This window comes from Budorcas taxicolor, chromosome 7 (genome assembly GCF_023091745.1).
Source record: "Budorcas taxicolor isolate Tak-1 chromosome 7, Takin1.1, whole genome shotgun sequence".
In the NCBI taxonomy this organism is placed as follows: Eukaryota; Metazoa; Chordata; class Mammalia; order Artiodactyla; family Bovidae; genus Budorcas; species Budorcas taxicolor.
This window is the reverse complement of record NC_068916.1, coordinates 6956661-6978970: the sequence shown is the minus strand read 5'-3', so window position 1 is coordinate 6978970 and position 22310 is coordinate 6956661. Positions and strand designations below refer to the sequence as shown.

At 52.4% G+C, this 22310-nt stretch overlaps 1 protein-coding gene across 1 annotated transcript in view; it reads left to right on the top strand.

Annotated features, from left to right (window-relative positions):
• Positions 1 to 620: 620 nt before the first annotated feature.
• Positions 621 to 22310, top strand: part of MAST3 (microtubule associated serine/threonine kinase 3) — a 47839-nt gene continuing 26149 nt past the window's right edge. The window contains exons 1-3 of the mRNA XM_052644122.1: positions 621 to 752; positions 14621 to 14652; positions 17805 to 17894. Of these exons, the coding sequence (XP_052500082.1) occupies positions 621 to 752; positions 14621 to 14652; positions 17805 to 17894 (254 nt within the window). The remainder of the gene's footprint in view (positions 753 to 14620; positions 14653 to 17804; positions 17895 to 22310) is intronic.

The following is a 22310-nucleotide window of genomic DNA, read 5'->3' as shown; positions in this document are numbered from 1 at the left end:
TCTAGGCCACAGACCCACCTGAGCCCTAGACCTTGAGCTCGACCCCCTGAGGGTCTGGGGTCTTCTCTGCTGGCTCCAGACGGGAGCTGGACACCAGGTGAGAGCCCCATCGGTGGCCTGGGCCTCTGTGTACTTGGCTAGGTCTCCAGCCCTCTCTGAGAGAAGGCAGTGGCAGCCCACTCCAGTGTTCTTGCCTGGAGAATGCCAGGGACGGGGGAGCCTGGTTGGCTGCCGTCTCTGGAGTTGCACAGAGTCAGACACGACTGAAGCGACTTGGTGGCGGCAGCCAGGCCTCTCTGGCCCACTTCTGAGATCCAGGAGCTCAATGAGAGGCCTGAGGCCTTTGGACGTCAGAGTTCACTCTCCCGAAAAATTGTTATGAAGTGCGTTCTGTAGGCTGGACTGCTCTCCCCACCAAATGTCCACCTCATCATTTCCCAAACTCAAACCTCAGGGCACCCTGGGCCCTGTGTCTGAAGAATTTCCTTGTTTCCTTTAGATTCGACTTAGTCTTTTCTCTATGTCTGTCTCTGGGCCAGAGACAGGGAGGCTGGGGACGGGGGTCGGGGGGTTTGGCTCAGTTTCTGATCTTCTCCCCCCACTGTCAACAAAGGTCCAAAATGTCCACGGGAAAGAGCTGTTTCATGCTACAAAAAGTGGATAGCACTCCCAAGCAGCATCCTGAGTGGGAAAAGTCAGACCCAGCAGCCCACATGTTGTACGAGTCTGTGTATATGAAACGTCCAGAACAGGTAAATCCAGAGACAGAAGGTAGGATGATTGCCAGGGGCTGGGGGAGGGGATGAGGAGCGACCATTCATGGGGATGGGGTTGCCTTTGGGGATGCTGGAAATGTTTTGGAACTAAATAGAGGTGATCATTGTACAATACAGTGAATGTTCTCAGTGCCACTGAATTGTATACATTAACACAGTTCATTATATGTTGTGTGATTTTCACCTTAAAAAAAAAGCTGTTCTCAGAACCCAGGTGGACAAAAAACAGGATAAAGGTCTCTCCTGGGGAAAAGCATCTGGGGAAACTGAGGCCCAGGGTGGGTGGGAGGAAGCACTTTTTCTGAGAGCCGGTTCCGAGAGGCAGCTGGGCCAGCCAGGGTCAGGCGCCCAGCAGGCCATGAAGTCAGAGCCACTGGAACAAAGAGGCAGTGTTCCAGGCCTGGCACAGTGGGGACGGAGACCCTGTGATCCTGTACAGAACAGCCTTCACTGGCAGCAGGGCCCAGGCCAGGCCAGGGGCGGAGTAGCTGTGATGTCTGGGGGAGGGGCAGAGACAGAGAGAGAAATGAGAGACACAAAGAGAGAGAAATGTGAAGATGGAAGAGACCACTGGAGATGGGGTAAATCAATGGGCCCCCTCTCAATGGTCCTGAGACTCTTACCCCAGGTGCCCCGTTTCACAGATGGAAAAACTGAGTCCAGAGACACTCAACCCACTCAGGGCCCTGGCTAGAGATAAAGACATAGGTGCAAACCCTGAGGCAGAGCCCCCCACACAGTGGGGCTGAGCTTCCAGGAGCAAGGCTCATGCCCTAGGGCTACCTCCTATCCCCAGGAAAGTCAGGCTTCCCAAGCTTCAGCTTCCTCATCTGCATATGGGCTAGAGTGAGGATAAATGGAGCTTCCCCAGGGGCTCAGTGGTAAAGAATCCACCTACTATACAGGAGACACAAGGGATGCGGGTTCCATCCCTGGGTCAGGAAGATGCCCTGGAGAAGAAAGTGGCTACCCACTCCAATATTCTTGCCTGGAAAATCTCGTGGATGGAGGAGCCTGATGGGCTGCAGTCCATGGGGTCACAAAGAGTCAGACACAACTGCGCAACTGAGCACAGGGATAAACAAGGGTTGCTACCCACCAGACAGCCAGGACGGTTTGTCATTCTTTGGGGGCTCTCAGTGATCTCTGCTCTTCTCACACCTCTTTCCCATCCCCCCAAAGGTAGAGCAGCCACTGAGAAAACCTCAAGGGGCTGGAGCAGAGCTGGACGCAGATGCTCCCAGCTCCTTGGGGGTTAGGGGCTGGCTGCAGGAAGGGGCAGAGGTGGGGGGCTCTGAGGGGGACCAGAGAGGGCTGCCCCGAGAAGGGAAGTCTTAAACTGGCTTTGTAGAGCTAAAGGGCATTCCCAACAGAGGTCAAAGGAGAAGCAAAAGTCAGGGACACGCTTTGGGGAACACCAAGATGAACTGGCAGGTGTGGGGCTCCATGTGAGAGATGAGGATGGTAGAGTGGACCAGACGCTTGACTGCTGGGCTGAAGGGCTGGGCTTCTTCCCAAGGAACTATGGTAGCAGCATGAGCGGGATTCCAGCCTCGTGTGAGGTGTTGTTTCTGCCCTTCTTGAGGTCGCAGTTGGAGGCCCACCCTGAGGTTCACCGCAGCCCACCTTCCCCATGCCAAATCTTTGTACACCCACCTCTCTTGGCCTGCCTGCCACCTACTTCAGGACGCCCTCCCAGCTGCCCCAGAAGCACAGCTGAGATACGTCCCCAGGGCCGTCCCACTTTCAGATGCCCCACAAACTGAGGAGGGGCAGGAAGGATAGGGTCATAGGCCCCCCCTGCCCAGGAAATGGTAACAGGAGGAACCACAGAACTTCCCCACCCCCTCAGCTTCCGTCTTCTGTGGGGAGGGTGGGTAGTGACCTTTAGCCTGAGAAGAGCTGAGCTGCCCTCCACGTGGTCAAGAGATCTGATGCCCTTGAGGGGTATCTAAGGAGGATCTTGAGGGATGAGTAGGAGTTGGCAAGGGAACGATCCATTAGCTCTTGTAACAAACACATTTATTAATAAGAACATGTTTTCACCAATAAGAGCATTTTTCATTCACTCAGCCAGGACTTTCTGATGCCTCCAGAGGATCATTTGAGGATGTTTTAAAGGATACATAGTGGTGACCATTTTGTAAGGTATAGAAATATTGAACTAATATATATTACATTATATATGTATATTATATACTGATATAATGCTGTAGGTCAATATTTATTCAATTAAAAAAAACATTTATTTAATTTATTTGGCTGTGCTGGGTCTTAGTGGGCTTCCCCCTAGCAGACTACAGTCTATGGTGTCACAAAGAGCTACTTAGCAGACACAGGTGTCACTAGTGGTAAAGAACCTGCCTGCCGATGCAGGAGACATAACACACGTGAATTCGATCCCTGGGTCCGGAAGATCCCCTGGAGGAGGAAATGGCAACCCACTCCAGGATTCTGGCCTCGAGAATCCCATGGACAGAGGAGCCTGGCGGGCTACAATCCCTGCGGTTGCAGAGCCGGACGCAACTGGGTGACTAAGCACAGCACGTGATGGGTCTTAGCAGAGGCATGTATGTGTGTGCTAAGTCGCTTCAGTCGTGTCTGACTCTTTACGACGCTATGGACTGTAGCCCACCAGGCTCCTCTGTCTGTGGGATTCTCCAGGCAAGAATCCTGGAGTGGGGTGCCATTTCCTCCTCCAGGGAATCTTCCCAATCCAGGGATCAAAGCCGCATCTCTTGCGTCTCCTTCGTTGGCAGGCAGGTTCTTCACCACTAGTGCCACCTGGCGAAGGAGCAGCATGTGGGGTCTTTTTTCAGCTGTAGCGTGCGAACTCTTAGCCGCACGTGAGATAATGAGATCTAGCTCCCTGAAAGGATCGGATCCGGCCACCCTGCATTGGGAGCATGGAGTCTTAGCCACTGGAACCCCCAGGGAAGTCCTTTATTCATTCATTTTTTTTTTTTTAAAGAATACATATAAAGTGTGTGTGTTCGTTGCTCAGTCATGTCTGACTCTTTGCAACCCCGTGGGCTGTAGCCCCCCAGGCTCCTCTGTCCACGGGATTTTCCAGACAAGAATACTGGAGTGGATAGCCATTCTCTTCTCCAGGGGATCTTCCTAACCCAGGGATTGCAGGCAGACTCTTTAGCATCTGAGCTACCAGGGGTGCCCATTTACATACCCATTATTCACTCCCTGATGCCCCTCATGGAGACATTTGAGGAGGGTTTTGATGAATGTGTAGAAGATTGCAAGAAAAAAAAAAACCATCTATGTCCATTCAATAAATGATCTCTGATGTTTCTCAAAGAGAATTTGAAGTGGATTTTGAAGAATAGGTGTTCACTCTGGGAAAACTGCATTCAGTCAGTCCGTCAGTTTGTCGGTCAACAAATGCTCCCTGTTGCCCACTGAAGTGGTCTTTCGGGAAGGAGTTTTGTGAGGGAGTTCTTCAGAGGGATCAAGGGCATTGAGACCTCTCTGGTGGCTTCCCCTCTGCTAGCTCCTCATCTGTCCACCCAACCACCTCTGGTACATGAGAGTCGCAGGCAGGAAGGCCAGCGGTCCCCAAGCAGCAGGGGGAAATAAACTTCAAGTGGCAGGCATTGTCTTCCTTCTCTACGCAAAATTAAAAGAGGCTTCTTCTAACTATGTGTTGACGGCACCTGGTTCTGCCTTGACCTAACCAATGCCTTTTTCTTACAGAGATGTTTTTCTTAAGCTATGTTAATGAAACTATGTAATTGTTTTGGAATCTGCCTTTCTTTATCCACCTAAGACTAACTTATTTTACTCTCCTCAAATCTTGGGCTGATAATAGCTCAACAAGCCAGTTTTCCTGCCAGTTGTTTTATGGCCGGGGGATGGCACACCTCATGTCATCCTATCTCGAAAATACATATTGTTGGAGAGGGGCCTGGTGAAACCCCCTCAGCTTTGAGGTGTCTCTCTTATCTGATTAATAGTTTTCTAACAGATATAAAACACCTTGCTAAAAACTATCAAGGGGGCACTCTTTCTGTCCACTTCTGATATCTATGTCAGAAGTTTTCCCTATCTCTATTATACTTTAATAAAACTTGGCTACACGAAAGGCTTCAAGTAGTCAAGCCTCATCTCTGACCCTGGATCGAAATCCTCTCCTCTGGAGGTCACAAAACCTGGTGTAACGCACAGCTCGCAGCAACCTTTCATACAGGGAACCTCTTCACCTCCAGGTTCCGGCCAAAGTCCCAGGGAAGATACTGATTGGCTGAAATTGAGTCCCATCTCCATCTTGAACCAATCACAGTGGCTGGATGCAAGACTCTAGGTCACATGTCCACCCCAGCCTGGCCTCCAATAGAACTTTTAGGCAGAACTAGCCAGAGACAGCCCACTCCAGTACTCTTGCCTGGCAAATCCCATGGACGGAGGAGCCTGGTAGGCTGCAGTCCACGGGGTCACTAAGAATTGGACATGACTGGGTGACTTCACTTTCACTTTTCACTTTCATGCATTGGAGAAGGAAATGGCAGCCCACTCCAGTGTTCTTGCCTAGAGAATCCCAGGGATGGGGGAGCCTGGTGGGCTGCCGTCTCTGGGGTCGCACAGAGTTGGACACGACTGAAGCGACTTAGCAGCAGCAGCAACAGCAGCAGCAGCCAGAGACAGAAAGTTGGCTATTTTAGGGCATGAGTTTACTATTACCTAGGTGTATGCAAGCTCCAACTGAAGCCCATTTGGTGTAGGGTTGTCAGATAAAATATGTCACCCCCCCCCCCCAGTTAAATTGGAATCTCAGATAAATGACAGTGAAAAGTGAAAGTCACGTCCAACTCTTTGGGACCCCAATGGACTATACAGTCCATAGAATTCTCTAAGCCAGAATACTGGAGTGGGTAGCCTTTCTCTTCTCTAGGGTATCTTCCCAACCCAGGGATCGAACCCAGGTCTCCTGCATTGCAGATGGATTCTTTACCAACTGAGCCACAAGCGAAGCCCAAGAATCCTGGAGTGTGTAAACTATCTCTTCTCTAGCGGATCTTCCTGACCCAGGAATCAAACTGGGGTCTCCTGCATTGCAGGCAGACTCTTTATTAACTGAGTTATCAGGGAATCAGATACATAATAGAGGGCTTTTTGCATACTTACATCCCAATTATTGTGCAGAGTAATATACTGAAAAAGTATTCATGGTTTATCTGAAATGAAATGTAACTAGGTGTCTGTAAGAGTTTGGTAGAATTGCCATAACAAAGTATCATAGTCTGAATGATTTCAACAACAGAAATTTTCTTCCTTATAGTTCTAGAGGCTAGAAGTCTAAGATCAAGGTGTTGGTAGGTTTGATTTCTTCCAGGGTCTCTCTCCACAGCTTGAAAATGGCCTCTTTTCCTCCTGTCTTCACATTGCCTTCCCTCATACATATTTGTATTCTAATCTCCTCTTCTTGACTATCTGAGCCCCCAGGGAAGCCCCTAACCTCCTCTTCTTATAAAAATATCAGCCACATTGGATTAGAATCTTCCCATATGACCTCATTTTACTTTACTTCTTCAAAGGCCTTTTCTCCAAATACATTCAGAGGTACTGGGGGATGAGGATTTCAACTTACGAATTTGGGGAGAACACAAATCAACCCCTAACAGTGACTGCTTTGGAAAACAGTTTGGTAGTTTTTTTTAAATATTTAAAAGCAGGGTTACCACGCATGCGTGCTAAGTCCCTTTAGTTGTGCCTTACTCTTTTGTGTGTGTGTGTGTGTGTGTGTGTGTGTGCCTTACTCTTTGCGACTCTATGGACCGTAGCCCATAAGGCTTCTCTGTGGGATTCTCCAGGCAAGAATACTGGAGTGGGTTGCCATGCCCTCCTCCAGGGGATCTTCCTGACTCGGGGATCAAACCTGCGTCTCTTACATCTCCTGCATTGGTAGGCAGGTTCTTTACCACTAGCATCACCTTGGCAGCGCAAGTGACTATAGGACCCAGGAATTCCACTCCGAGGTATATACCCAAGAGAACTGAAAGCATATTCATGTCCACACAAAAACTTGCAATACAGGTAATACATGAATGTTCACAGCAGCACTCTTCACAAGAAGCAAAAAGTAGAATAACTCAAATATCCATTAATGGATAAATGAATAAACAAAACACTATCCATGCAATAGAACATTATTCATCCCTAAAACGGAAAGGAGTGGCATTTGCTGCAATGTGAATGAACCTTGACAACATTGTGCTGAGCGAAAGAAGTCAGACACAAGAGACCACACATTGTATGATTCTATTTACATGAAATATCCAGAAAGGCAAATTCACAGTAGATTGGTGTTCACCAGGGGCTGAGGGGAGGGAGAGTAGGAGGTGACAGCTCACTAGTGTAGGAGGTCTTTTGGGGTTGATGAAAGTGTTGTGGAGTTAGATAGTGGTACTGATTGCACAACTCTGTGAATATGTCTAAAAACCACAGAATTGTACGCTTTAAAAGGGTAAACTTTAGGGTAGGCAAGTTACATGCCAATTTCAACACACGTATGAGAAAAACAAATTTTGTCTTGGAGTCCTGTATTTTTTTTTTTAAACAGGCTCCCCTGGTGGCTCAGTGGTAAAGCATCCACCTGGCAATGCAGGAGACATGGGTTTGATCTCTGTGTCAGGAAGACCCCCTGGAGAAGGAAATGGGAACCCACTCCAGTATTCTTGTCTGGGAAATTCCATGGACAGAGGAGCCTGGCGGACTATAGTCCATAGGGTTGCAGATTGTCGGACACAACTTAGCGACTAAACAACAACAACCTATATTTTTATGTGCTCAGTCTGGCTACCATAACTTGGTGTGATCTTACAGTACCTCACAGACGACTAGCCAGGTCACCTCCAACCTGAGAATGTACAGTCATGTCAGGTGGAACATTAGGGTAAAAGAAGGAACCTGCAGCTGCAGAGACAGTGGGAGTTCCAGGGAAAGAGAGAATGTAGATGCCACTTTAGGACTTCAGGCTTTTTCCAGCCTCCCTTTCCCTTCTACAAAGTCATGGTGAACAATTACCATCAGATACCTATGAGGGGAGGTCCTCATGAAGCATTTAGTTGGGTGCTCAGTTGACACTCAGCAAAGGCAGTCATCATCAAAAAAGAAACTGACAACTACAGTGGTTTCTTATTCTTCTAAATAAAGTTTTATTGGGACAAGGGCCAGAATTGGAGTGAGGCAAGCAGTCAGGGTCGTGCAAAGGCAGAGTCTGATCCTGTATTTAAAATGTTGATATCTGGTTCATCATGCATTTTTGCGTTAGCTTTGATTCTTTATTGTTTTTTAAATGTTGTGTATCTTAAGGATTGTGTGTGTGTGTGTGAGTCCTTGTTAAATTTTGCACAGCAGCGAATACCCTACCCACCTCACCCTTGTTGTGTGCCCCAGGCACATGGATCCTGAGCCTCAGTTTCCTCGTTTGCAAAATGGGGATAATTCTCTCTTCTAGGAAGATGTATTGAAAAGTGTTTACTTCTAGGCTCTAGGGGCGGGGCGGGGCCTGGAAGGGCGGGGCAGGCTCTCCCGAAAGGGGCGGGCCTTTCGTAGCCAGCTCCCGGAGGGGGGCGGGGTCAGGCCTCGTCAGCTGACCTGTTTGGCCAATGGCGCGGGGTGGCGGGGCCTGGATGGCTGAGGCGGGGCCGGGAGCCGGCCGGCAGTGCGGACTAACGGGCAATGGACGAGCCGAGCCTCCTGCGGCGCCGTGGGCTCCAGGTGAGGCCCCGTGCGAGCGGGCAGAGATCGCTGGTGGAGTGAACCTGCCTGGGTGCGGGATCCGGGCTTGGACGGACCAGGGGGAAGCCGAGGCAGAGGGAGGGGCGCGCTCCGGGGGCTCCCGCTTATGCACTCGCATCTCAAAGTGCTTTTCCCTAGGTGAGAAGAGGGTATGCCCATTTGCCATATGGAGAAACTGAGGCTCCTTGGGGGAAAGGCGCTGAGGGTTTCGCTCTCTCCAGCAGGAGCTCTAATACGAGCAACGACAGCCTTTGAGCGCTCATCGTATGTTCATGTCGTTGGTGTTAATCCTTTTACTAGTGATATGTTGTATTAATCTTTTTACTAGGGATATAGTAATATTAATTAATGTGTATTAATACGTGCTTCGTGCCTTCGCAGCGCCATCGCACCCCTGTCTCAGCTCACCCATAAGGCAAGATGGGGAGGCTGGGGCTGTCAGGCAGCCCTTTCATCAGACAAGGAAACTGAGCCTCCAGTCTAAGAAAGTCACAATCCCGAGGTCGCCCAGCGGCATGTAATTTGCCCACCCTTAACCAGCTCTCTGGTGCACCAGCCACTGCCAACTGGCTGTGTGGCCTGGGGTGTGGGGGCAGGGGCGGTGGGAGGCACTCTTGCGTCTCCGGACTTCAGTTTCCCCATTCGCTATAAGGGCCCTCCTTTTCTGACCCCTTGCCTCGGGTTTGTGTTGGGGAGGCCGCGCCGCGAGGAGATAAGAAAAAAGGCATCACAGCTAGCAGAGGCTGACATTCCAATGTGGGTGACCCTGGGCAGCAACTCCTTTGATCTCTCTGGACCTCAGTTTCTCCGTCTGTTCAATGGGAATTTAGACAATCTAGCCCTTTCCCTGGATGGAGCTTAGACCACACATGTAGAAGCCACCGGTTGCAAGTGGGGAAACCGGGATTCATCATTTACCCAAAAAAACACTTATTGAGTGCCTACTGTAGTCTCCTGGCTCCAAGAGGCAGCAGTGGTGGTGAGGGGTGTTCACCCCTGGAACTGCCCTCCTGGATCTCCCAGCCTGTTGGGGGAGATGAATGCCTGAGCAGCAGTGACCCTGCCGAGGGCTCAGGTGCCATGGGGCACCCTCAGGCACCCCTGGAGAAGGTACCTGAATTGATGGTTGCCAGTGGCTTTGGGACAGAGAAGGCAGCCCCTGGTGGCAGGGCAGGGGTTGGTGTTTGGGGAATGAATGAGGCTGAGAGAAGCCAGAAAGGACAGGGGAAATGGGTACTGAAGCTGAGGAGAATGGGGAAAGGCAGGCCTTGAACCTGGCTGCCAGACTGTGAACTTGTCTAAAGGTGAAGGGGGGTGCGGTCACCTGGATTTGGGTTGGGGAATAGGGAGGGTGTGGGTAGAGCTGAAAGGCAGAGACCCTGATGACATGGGGAAAGAGGGGCAGGAGAAGGGAAGGGGTCATTGCCCAAGGCAAGAGCAGGGGGACCCTGAGCATAGACGAAGGGATTCAGCTGGACTAGTGAGCACTGGGGAACCAGGCCCCGCCCAGAGCCCCAGATAGATTTGAGCCCCACCCGCAGCCTCTTAAAATAGAGAAACTGCCTTCGGGTGGGCGAATGGGGGTGCAACTGACGTCAGAAAGTGGGGGCCTGTTCCATGGGGAGGAGGTACCCATTCCCTGAGGACGAATCCCATATTACAAATGGGGAAACTAAGGCTCATAGAATCATAAGCTCTGTCCAGGTGTCCCAGTGGTTAACAGAATCAGGATCTGAACCCACACCGACCTAGCTCTCCCTCCAGACCAACCCCACATTGGCAGGACTCCATCCAAGGAGGTGAAGGGATGAGTAGGGATTGCCCAGGTGAGTGAGGGCAACCTGAGCAGAGGGAACAGGACGTGGAAATGCTCAGAGGTATGCAAACATATGTGTTTATGGGGCAAGCAGAGACCATTTCTTAGCACCGGAACTGGGCACGTGAAATGGATTCATCTACTTCTAGGGCTTCTAGCACTGATTTTGAAGAGGTTAGACTTTCTCCCTAGGGTGATTAGGAGCTGTGGAAGGTGCTGGAGCAGGGGAGGTCATTTCAGATCTGAGAGCTTTGAAAGACTCCTCTGGAGCAGGTAGGGGTCTAAAAAAGAGCCAGAAACAAAGAAAGCATCTTGTAAAGGACCAAGTAGGAGACACAATGAAAATATTTTTTAAAATAACAGTAGGAGTGTAAATAACTGCTCACATTATGGGGCACCTACAAATGCTAAATGCTAAGCATGTATTTAAGTCTCCAACAGCCCAGGGGATTATTAGCTTTATTTATCAGAGGGGGAAACTGAGGCTCAGAGAGGGAAAGTAACAGCCAGGAAGTCAGAATTGAAATTCTAACTGGTCTGGCACTTGAGAGTGCAAAGATGTTGAGGGCTTCGATTTGGGGGATCAGTCACACACTCCTTCAATTGGAGCCCTGAGCACCACCCCACCCCACCTCCCCCCCCCATCAGGGGGCAGCCTGCTGATCAGAGTCAATCAAGTCAATCATTTATCCTGGAGGCTAATCTTTGCCACAGATCAAAGAGTCAATTCATAAAAGTTCGGGAAAGTCATGAGCTGATTGAGCAGTCCAGACAATACATGGAGGTGTCTTGGCCAGTCTGACTGTGGCAATGCAGGGTATGCTGTTGGCTGAGTGGTTTTGTTGTTGTTTAGTTGATAAGTGTGTCCAGGTCTTTGCAACTCCTCGGACTGTAGCCCAACAGGCTCCTCTGTCCATGAGTTTTCCCAGGCAAGAATACTGGAGTGGGTTGCTTTTTCCTTCTCCAGGGGATCTTCCCCACCAAGGGATCAAGCCTTTGTCTCCTTCATTGGTGGGCAGATTCTTCATCGCTAAGCCACCAGGGAAGCCTGACTGAATACTAGGAGGTCATAAATAGGACCTGGCTTGGCCCCTGGGCCACCAGTTTGCCTTGGCTGTGGGTAAAGGGAAGAGGAGGCTGGCTCTTCCTGGTTTGGGTTAAGCTCAGCCTTCGGTGCAGCGATTGTCGGCGCCAGTTAACATAAGCTGTTATTACTAGGATTACTGCCACTATCATTCTATCATTATTTTCTTTTCCCGTTTGGCTCTTTGCTTCACCAATGACAGAATTTTATAACACCAGATCCCCAAACAGAGCATGCGGGGACAGAGAAATTGGCCAGTCTGTGTCTGGACTTTGTCTCTGCTGCTGCTGGAGAAGCTCCCTGGAAGGACCATCTGGCATTCTCATGGCCCAGTTCCAACTATTCTCCTCCTCCAGGAAGTCCTCTGGCTGTGCCATGTGGTCCTTACTGATCTCTCTCTCTCTGCTCCAGCTGCCACCTTCCCGTGAGACTTGGTCCTACTGGGCTGAGTCCCACCTCCACCCTACTATCTCCCATTAGTCTGCTGGTCCAACTTGAAGACCCCTCCAGGAAGTCTTTTGGCTCCCCACTCCCTCTAGCCCCTTCTCTTCCTCTGGGTCCTTGCTAGTGCCTCCAGTATGGGGGTGTCCATGCCTTCCCCTGTCTCCTTCAGACTGGGGATTCCTCCAGGTGGAGCTGAGGCTTCTGGTGAAGAGGCAGCATCACCCAGCCCAGAAGCGGATACCATAAATATTATCTTTAAAGGGCGGTTCCAGGCGGTTGGACCCCTCCCCCCCACCTCCACCCCCTTTCTAGGCGAGAACCACTCCCTCTTTCTAGGCGAGAACAGCTGGCAAAGAGGAGGCTGAAGGCAGAAGCAGATGGTGCAGGGAGCAGAGGGTCCGGGGGTGGTTCCGGGAGAGTTCCATGTGGGCCCAGCATTCCACTGAGCCTATGCAGGGGGCTACTGACCTTCCCTCATCTCTCTTTGCCACTTCACATCTTTTTGTATTTTGGAAGTAAATTAAAATTTGTGGATTAATTGTGAGTTATCAACCTCACAAAACAATTGTCTTGGCTTCTTTTTATCAAAGCCTCCCCCAGCCCTGAACCTGCTGCTTGACTCCTTCAGGGCCCCATGTAACTGGACCATTTCCAAACAAGGAAACTGAGGCTCAGAGGGATGAAGTTGTTTGGCGGAGATCATACAACCCAGATTGGGGAGCCAGACTGGGAACCAAGGACTGTGAGGGTTTTAGAAGGAATTGGCTGGGATGGGGGGGGAGGGGCGGTATGTGTGTATGTGTACACGTGTGGCCACAGCAAAAACCCCTGAGCTCAGATCCCAGCTCCTCCCTGTTTTGTGGGTTAGTAGGGGAAGGAGGAAGCCGGCATAAGAACTCACAACAATTGGAGGGGGCCAATGGAGCCCCTAATGGTGGTGGGTCTGGGACCGTTTGCCCCACACGATACTGAGCTCTCCAACCCCGGAGGTATTCAAGCAAACAAGACTTCAGGTTGGCAGGTGAGCCTCCTCCCATCTTGAAGGGCTCTGACTTGATTTTCTGATCTCAAGGTAGTTGGGGTCCAGCCTCGGGGCTTCGCCCTATCCCTGCAGATCCATCTCTTCCTCTGCCTGGAGACCCCGCCAACCCTTCCCAGCCCTGTCATCTCCGCGCCCAGCAGCTTCCGGCCCCCTCCAATTGGCAGCGGGGGCTGATGACGTCATTGTTGCCATGACGAACGCCCAACTCTAGATGTGGGCAGCCCTGAACCCACCGAGATAAAAATAGTTGTGTATCCTCAACGCTACCGCCCCAGCGTGTGTGTTTGTGTGTGGGGTCCAGAGACCTGGATTCCCGACCGTGCCTCAGTCAAGAGATGTGGGCAGCTGCTGCCCTCCGCGCCTCAGTTACCCTGCCTGTAAAAAGGCCTCTGTTCCTGGTACGTATTGCGATAGTCTGCGAAGGCCCTTGCTAAGTTCAAAAATAACACAACAACCCACGACGGTAATAATTTCTGATCATTTTTACCCCAGACCCCGCTTTACAGTATCTCCACATTACACATGGGGAAACCAAAGCACAGGGGCTACCAACCACTTGGCTCAGGGTCCCACTGACAGGAAAGAGGAGATAATAGACCTGGACCCAGGTCTGAGTACCCTCGGATTCTAAACTTGTGCTACACAGCCTTTTGAGAATTAAAAAGTCCTCTTGGGCAAACCACATTTGAGGGTGAACTCTGGGATCCCAGTGGACCCCGAGCATAGGGATTTCTTGTATATGGTAAGGACACCCAGGATTGGTGCAGATCAGCTTGCTGAGCTCTGCATCTTCAGTAGGGTTTGTGCCCCCAGCCCCCATTGATGACCAGGACCCGAACCTGCCTGGATTTTGCAGAGGGTGAGCAGAAATGGCCTTCAGATCTGGGAGGGCACAGGGTAAGGGTGATGCAGGAATCTCCGTTTCCTCAATTGTCGTTGTCCAGTCGCTAAGTTGTGTCTGACTCTTTGCGACCCCATGGGCTGCAGCACCTCAGGCTTCCCTGTCCTTCACTATCCCCCAGAGTTTGCTTAAATTCATGTCCATTGAGTTAGTGAAGCTATCTAATCATCTCATCCTCTCCCACTCTTCTCCTCTTGTCCTCAGTCTTTCCCAGCATCAGTGTCTTTTCCAATGAGCCAGCTCTTTGCATCAGGTAGCCAAAGTACTGGAGCTTCAGCTTCAGCATTAGTCCTACCAGTGAAAATTCACAGGTTGATTTCTTGTAGGACTGACTGATTTGATCTCCTTGAAGTCCAAGAGACTCTAACGAGTCTTTTCCAGCACCACAGTTTGAAAGCATCAGTTCTTCAGCTCTCAGTCTTATTTCCTCAGTAGAATATTAGCATTAATATTTAGCCACTACTGATATAGTTATTTGTTAAATCAACTAATTTATTTTAAATAATGAAGTTATTTTTAATGTAAGGAGTCTGAGAGGGCTTCCTGGAGGAAGGGATGTTTGAGCTGAGAAGTAAAGGATGAACATCAATTAACTAGCACAGGAAGGGAGGGAAAGTGGTCCCAACAGAGGATACAGATGGCCCAAAGGCCCTGAGGCAGGGCTGAGTTCAGTGTATGGGGTGAGCAGAAAAGAGGCATTGGTTGGAACAGGGTGAACAAGGGGCCAAGTGGGAGATGAGGTGAGTGGAAGGCTAGGGAAGTGAGGGGTTTGTCTCCTTGGGAATGACTCCTGTTTTCTTTTCAGAAGGAGCTGAGCCTACCACGCCGGGGACGTGGGTGAGTTCACCTGGGGCCAGTTGGCTGGGTGGAGCCCTGTGGTCCTGGGCACAGATATTTCAGCGGCAGCATCTGAATTGTGAATTTATTTGATAATTACTACAAAGCTTCTCACCTTGATCCTGCCCTGCCCCCTTTTCCCCTGGTGTTTGCAAACTACTTCACAAGCACCTCACCACAGGCTGGGAGGTGAGGTACACATCACGCCTCCCGTTTGCAAACGGGAACCTGAAGTGCATAAGGGTTGCATCACTGGCTCAAAAGCACCCAACTTGAAAGGGTGGTATCCAGGGTTCAGACTGTAAAATTCCAATCTGGTGTCCTGGAATCGGCTTGCATGCCTCCCATGACAGAAAGCTCATCCTATTTCAGGGAACATCGGTGGAAAATCATACAATTCAGGGTCACGTTAATGTTCCTGGCGGTTGGCATTGTGAGATCCCTCAGACTCAGAGAAGATTTGTTAAATGTCCTCACTGGCTTGTTGATGTTGCTTAGTCGCCAAGTCACGTGCCACTCTGTGACCACCTGGACAGTAGCCCACCAGGCTCCTGTCCATAGGGTTTCTCAGGCCAAGAATACTAGAGTGGGTTGCCATGCCCTTCTCCAGCGGATCTTCCTGACCCAGGGATCGAATCTGCATCTCTTGTGTGTCTTGCATTGGCAGGCAGATTCTTTATCACTGAGCCACCTGGGAAGCGCCCAGGCTTACACAGGCTTATCTGGGCTTCCCTGGTAGCTCAGCTGGTAAAGAATTCGCATGCAATGCAGGAGACCGCCCGCAATATAGGAGACGCAGGATTGATCCCTGGGTCAGGAAGATGGCTGAGAAGAGAATGGCTACCCACTCCAGTGTTCTTGCCTGGGAAATCCCATGGTCAGAGAGCCTGGTGGGCTACAGTCCATGGGGTCACAAAGAGTTGGACACGAGTAAAGCCACTTAGCACACTTAGCAGCATCAGTGGGAAAACCGAAGTCCAGGAAGGGGAGGGGTTTGCCTTGTGCTTGTGGTCTGGGGAAGTATGATGGCAAACACTGCCTCTTTAGAGGCTTGGAAGCTGTGTTTGGCTGCGTTGAGGGTGGGAATTTCCTTGCGCCTCAGTGAAATCACTCCCTCAGCAAACTTCTTTTGAGTATCTGCTGTTTACTAGGTTCTGTTCCAGGCACAGGTGATAGGGTGAGAAGTTAATGCTGGACCCTGTCATGCAGCTTGCACTCTCTTGGACAAAATGATGAAGTGATGTTCTATAGCATGAGTGTGTGTGTGTGTGCGTGTGCTTGTGCGTGTGCGCGCGCGCGCCGCTCAGTCATCTGATTCTTTGCGACCCCGTGGACTGTAGCCTCCCAGCTTCCTCTGTCCGTGGGATTTTTCAGGCAAGCATCCTGGAGCGGGTTGCCATTTCCTACTCCAGGGGATCTTCCTGACCCAGCGATTGAACCCCTTGTCTCTTGGTCTCTTGCATTGGCAGGCGGATACTTTACCACTGTGCCACCTGGGAAGTGATGTTATACAGGGGAGAGATTAGAGGCAGACAGAGAGGGCTGGAGGGTGGCTTTAGAGGAAGTGACATTTGAGATTAGATCTAGAAGAGGAGGTAGAGAGGCCTGGGGAAAGGGTAGGGGAACAGCGTTCCAGGTAGAGAGAACCGCATGGTCGAAGGTCCTGAGTGCAAACCTGCTTAGTATTGGAGAAACAGCATGGAGACCGGAGTGGAGAGAGAGGAAAAGGGGTAGATCCTGGGGGCTGGATGAGAGTTTGAAGTCTGGTGGTGGGGCGGGTGTCAGAGTAGCCCCCAAGTCCAGACCCTCTTGTTGGACGGAGGGTAGTGCAGCAGGTGGGGAGGGACCAGCGGGCTCCATTAGAGGCGGGGCTTGGACTCCATCCCGAAGGCCGGCACTGACCCCAGCCTTTGCCCAGGCTGGGGGCGGGGTGGTGGGCGGTGAGTCAGTCCAAACTGCAGAGGGCAAAGTCCGGGACCACGGCTTAGGACCGGGACAAACACTCCCTGAAGGCTGTCTACTCTTAGCCACCTGCGGTGTGCCTGACTCGTTCTAACCAGGATTTCTAGGGCGCTGCGGCCAGACACAGACAACCCCAGACTTTCGGGAGTCTGGGCTGGGCAGGAGGGAGGCTGGGGCTCGGAACGCCGGAGGTCCACTTGTACTAGGGAGGCTGATGGGGCTGAATTCGGATATGAATGAGGGCGATGACGGTCCTGGCAAAGGGAACCCAGGGAAGCGAAGTCCCGGAGGCGTGGTTGGGGCCTCCGGTGTGCCGGGAGATGCTGACACCGGCGGCGGGTGGCTAGGGACGTGGGGCTGAGCCCCTGCGGCAGTGGCCAGTGGGAAAATAGGGGCGGGGCACGCTTAATCCCGGGTCAAGAGACCCCCCCCCCCTTCGAGGGCGGGGCTGGGCGAGAACCCGGTCTCAGCCGGAAAGGGGCGGGGCCAGTTGATGGAGCAATGAAACCGGTTGAGAAGGCAGTGACCGCCCTTCCTTTCCGACTCTGCAGCTCAGTGACTCGAAGCCCGGCACCCTCGCCGGCCCTTCCTGGGAGAAGGTGGCACCGATGCCTCCTGCCTCCCGCAATCCGATCTTTCCTGCTAGGCTGGGCCTGCGCGTAGGTGCAGGGCTCGGAGCCCCGCCCCTGGGCGGAGAGAGCCCGCCCTCCCCGCCCCCCGCAGCCCAGCCCCCACTCCGCGTCCGCCTCGCCTGCTAGGCGTGCTGTCCTGGCGTCCTGTGTCTGTCCGTCCGATTGCGACACGATCAGGGCGGCCACGAAGGGGGCGTCAGTACTCGGTCGCAGTCGCATAGACGCGGCCTCGGCATGAAGTCCCGCAGGGACAAGCTGCACATCCCGGCGCTGACCCTCGAGTGAGTGCTTGACCCTGGAAGGGGAGAGGGAGGGGAAGAGGGGCAGGGTGACAACCACCCTTCCTCCGCGTCTCTGTTCAAGTCGCCCCGAATCGCACCACCGCCTCCGGGGAGCCCTCCCGGGTCATCGATCTGGCCCCGCCCTCGTGGCCTACGGTAGACCCAGTATGCCCAGCCTCAGGCCCCTTCTCCCTAAGGGAACCACGCCCTGGTCCTGTCTCCAGCCACACGCAGGAGCCGTTGCCAGGTTCACCGTCCCCAGCCTCTTTCTTTGCAGTCTGTCTCCAAGCAGCCAGAGCCCGTCCTTGCTGAGTCCCAGCAGCCCCTGCAGCCCCTGCAGCCCCTCGCTGGGCCTGCACCCCTGGAGGTAAGTGACCGTGCACGCGGGCAGGGCATGGACATTGCCCTGGCATCCCAGAGACTTGGAAGCCACCCAGATCCAGCTCCCTCCCCCAAGGTACTGTGGGCTGGTGACATGGACTCTCTGGGCCTCAGTTTACCCCTCCATAAACTGACACTGTGATCCACACGTGGACCATGATGGGAAAATTCCATATTCAGTCAGAGCCAGCAGGTCTCCCATCTGGCAGATGGCCAGGGCAAGGCCAGAACTTGAGCTGTTGCCCAAGGACTTCCTCGAGACAGGTGCTGGGTTCCCAGCCTGTTCAGGGCTTTGACGAATTGGCCTGGCCTCCTGGGCTGTGACCCAGCTGAAGCTGGCCTGAAAACTCCTCCCTCTGAATGTACACACACACACTCACTCACTCACCCCTAAGGCTGAGAATCCACCACTGGAGCCCCGGCACTGAACTTAACCAGGCAGAGTGGCATAGGGGGAAAAGAACCAGCTTGACTGAGCACCAGCTCTCTACCAAATGCCTTCTTTCCCCTCCACAACCTTGGGAGAGAAGCGCCCTTTCTGATCCCATTTCCGAGCAGAGGAAACTGAAGAAACTGAGGTTCGGAGAGGAGACATCAGTTCTCCTGGTCCAGTATGTCTGGGGGCTAAGTGTCCGGACAAGCTTTGCCATCAGAGTCTGTTAAGAGTTTGAACTACCCTTTGTAACTGGAGAAGTGGGCGTCTCAGGCTCTTGCCCCTGTACAGGAAAGAACATCAAGGTTATAATGGGCTCCTTGCACAGCTTGGGCAAAATTTAGGGAGGTGACAGAGGTACAGGTCAGTGATGTCTAGAATTTGATGGCCTATTAACCATTTACACCTTAGTATAAATGAGCTGCTCAGACTCTTTCCCTGGGCCTTTAATGGAGAGAAGAGAGAACACCTTGGAGCCCACACAAGGTGCTGGGCATCTACTGTGTGCCAGGTGCTAAGGGCATATCTGTGAACCAGAGGAGCATAGTTTCTTCCTCGTGGGGCTCTCAGTCAGTTCTCAGGCAGTAGGCAATGAACAAGGGGATGGGAAAACAAGACGCATTCAGAGGGAGACCTCTGAATATGGTGTCTGAGCCAAGGCCTGAGCAGAGCTAGGGGAAGGAAGGCGCCAAACAGAGAGACTTGCACATGCAGAGGTCCTGAGGCTGGACCAAGACTTTTTATAATTTTTTTATTTATGGCCACGCTCCCCGCACTATGTGGGGTCTTAGTTCCCCAACCAGGGATCTAACCCACACCCCTGCAGTAGAAGCACACAGTCTTAACAACTAGACCACTAGGGAAGCCTCAGGACCAAGATTTTAAAGCCTCTGTGGCCACCTTGGGGAGAGAAAGGTTGGCTGGGGACAGGAGATAGGAATGGAGGTGACGGAGGCAGGGAAGTGGCTAGGGCAACATCCAGGTAGGAGACGGTGTGGTCTGGACCAGGCTGGGGTGCCTCAATGGAAGGCAGAGATGGTGTCGCCTCCTGTTTAGCAGAGGAGGCGATTGCAGCTTAGGACCTCTGAGTGTGTTGTCCAGGGGCACCTTGGGAGAGAGTATCAGGCCAGATCTGACTCTTGAGTCTTTGGCCTCAACCCCAGGTGAGGACCGGATGAGGGGAGGGACCTGTTGAAAGCAGATGAGCCAGTTTTACCAGGAGGAAATGGAGGCAGAGAGCTTGGGGCCCAAGCTGAGTCCACTGGTCCCCTTTCTCACCACCAGGGGGCAGCAGAGCCACATTGCCTTGGGCCAGACAAAGAACTGGGTCCCGGTCTCCTCTGTTCTGAGCACTTTAGGAATAAGCCCACACTTATCCCCTCAGCCTCCAAAGCCCTATGGGTCCAGCCCACGGTGTGCCAGTAACTGTGTAAATAGGAAAGTGTTAGGTGAACACAGTGATGCACCCCTCCACCCCCGCCCATCCGTCTCATTCTGGAGCTCACCTGACTACTCATGTGGCTTCCTGGACTGCCAGAGTATAAGCTGGTCCAGCCTCAGGGCCTTTGCATTTGCTGTCCCCAACTCTGCTTAGAACTCCATTTTCTCTAGTTTCTCCTTTATTCATCTGTCAAGTCTCTGTCAAGCTCTCAGATAGGAAGCCTTTCCTGACCAACCCTCCACGCCCCTGCCCCACCATAAGGGCCCCAAGCCCCACTTACATTCATGTTGTGCATCCTGACCCCACCGTGAGTGTGACACGGTGGGCATTAGTTACAGCCCTCAGGCTCCTGGTTGATGCATGCGGGATCTTTCATTGCAGTGCACAGGTTTCTCTCTAGCTGTGGTACTTGGGCTCAGGATGTAAGCTCAGTAGTTGGGGTGGGGTCAGTTGCCCCGCAACATGTGGGATCCCAGTTCCCCAACCAGGGATCGAACCCGTGTCCCCTACATTAGATGGCAGATTCTCAACCATTGGACCACCAGGGAAGTCCCTCTATGTTTTCCTGTGTGATTATTGGGTTGTTTTTTTTCACCCAAAGGTATGGGAGCCCCTTGAGGACCTGACTTCATCTGTCCTGGTCATCCTATAGCCTCAGGCACAGCCTGGTAGACAGCAGGTGCTCAGTTAATGCTTGGGGCACAAATAGGAAGTGGCTGGGAGGGCCCCACCCGTGTTGGGATGCAGGGAGCAGATTGAAGAGAAGGGGTCTTGAGTTGGGTCCATATGGCCAGGGGGACAACAAAGAGGCTGTTTCTGCTTGGAAGGAACAGGAGGAGGGTTCACTCTGGCCTTGAACACCAAGGACAGGAAGATTTTGGATTTTCTACTGAGAGTACTGGGAACCCCGCAAGGTATGGGGCTTGGAGGGGTGTGGACAGCTCTTGGGCAGGTGGAAGGGGCTACAATGGTCCGACTGATGTGGGGTCAGGAATGGGGGTCTGTATGTCCACTGACGGCTTTCCTGTTTACACAGTTACTGGCACAGGCAGAGAGAGGCAAAGCCCTAGGCACAAAGCTAGGATCCGAGCTCTAGGAAAGGGATTAATCCAGGAGTGTGGGTTTGCTGTAAAATGAGGAGCCATGGAGGGTGTGTGAGCAGGGGAGGACCTTGATCTGGTGGGCAGTGGGCTGGTGCTGAAGATTACTGGCTCAGCCAGCCATTCACGGGAGGTCTTTGCCATGGCCATGGGTCCCCTGGATTGCTAGCTGTAGCCTGGTCTGCAGAGGAGGAAACGGAGGCCAGATGGGCGTGGGAGAAGCAGCTGCTGGGGATGCCAGCGTCGTGGGCGTAATGGGAGGCAGGCAGGCAGTGCAGGCTGGGAACGATGGGCAGCTCCTTTCCTAGCTGTGTGCAGAAGTGTCCCTGGCACGTGTGGTGGGGAGGGGGGAGCTTGTGGATACAGTGTGTTAGCGTATGGTGCTTGAGATCATGACTTCATCCCCACTTGGGTTCCTAGACCTATGGGACCTCGAATTCCTCCCAGGCAGGAGCCTCTGTTTCCTGTATGTGGCTCTGGGTAAATACCTGAGGATCCTGGGTGACCTCTCTTATCCTCATCTCTTCATCTCACCCCTTAACAGCACCCTTCTTTAGCCTCAGAATACATCCAGAATTTACCCACTTCACTCTACAGCCCCACCCTGGTCCAACCCTCAGTATCCCCCTCCCAGACCCTGTTACAGCCCCTCACTAGCCTCCTGCCACCTTCCACTCCTGCCCCAACAGCTCCTGTTCCCCATGGCAGACACGAGGGAGGCTGATTTACAATAGTCCGGATCACACCCTTCCTCTACTCACACATCCTCCAAGGCTCCCTGTTGCCCCTGCAGTAAAACTGCCATCTCCCTGCAGCCCACAAGGCCTGTATGGAGAGTCTTGCTGGTGTCTTCCTCTCAGGTCTGCCTCAGAGCCTTTGCATGAGCTGTGCTCTCTGCCTGAGATGCTTTTTCTCCATGGCTGGCGCCTCTGCCTTCTCAGCGTCACTTCAGAGAGGCTAAAGTTGTCCTTTGCCAGTGTTACCCCTGTTCTTTGCCTTCCTTGACTTCAGGAAGTAACTGGTTCACGTAATTGTTTCCTGTCTCTTCTCGGCCTCCCCTACCAGACTGGGGACCCTGGCTGCAGGGATTATTTGTGTCCTGCATCCCCAGTGTCCAGTACAAAGGGTGTTTTTTTGAGTGAACGAGTGGCTAGGTATGTGTTGTTTGAGCCTCAGTCTGGAGGGCCTGGGGAGACACTCAGCAAAATCTGGGCCACCCGAAGGTGACACCGGGCTTGGAGGGAGCAAGGTGGGGAGTCTGAGAGAGACTTGAGAAGCAAGATCAGTGGCACGATGGGTGCGCAGGGTTAGGGCTACGTACCAGGCAGCAGCGCCCTCTATATGCCTCGGTTTTCTCAGATGTGGGGTCAGGCTCCAGGTCAGTCCCGCCTGGGCTAGTTCCCAAAGTGTTGTATGGCCTGTGGAGGG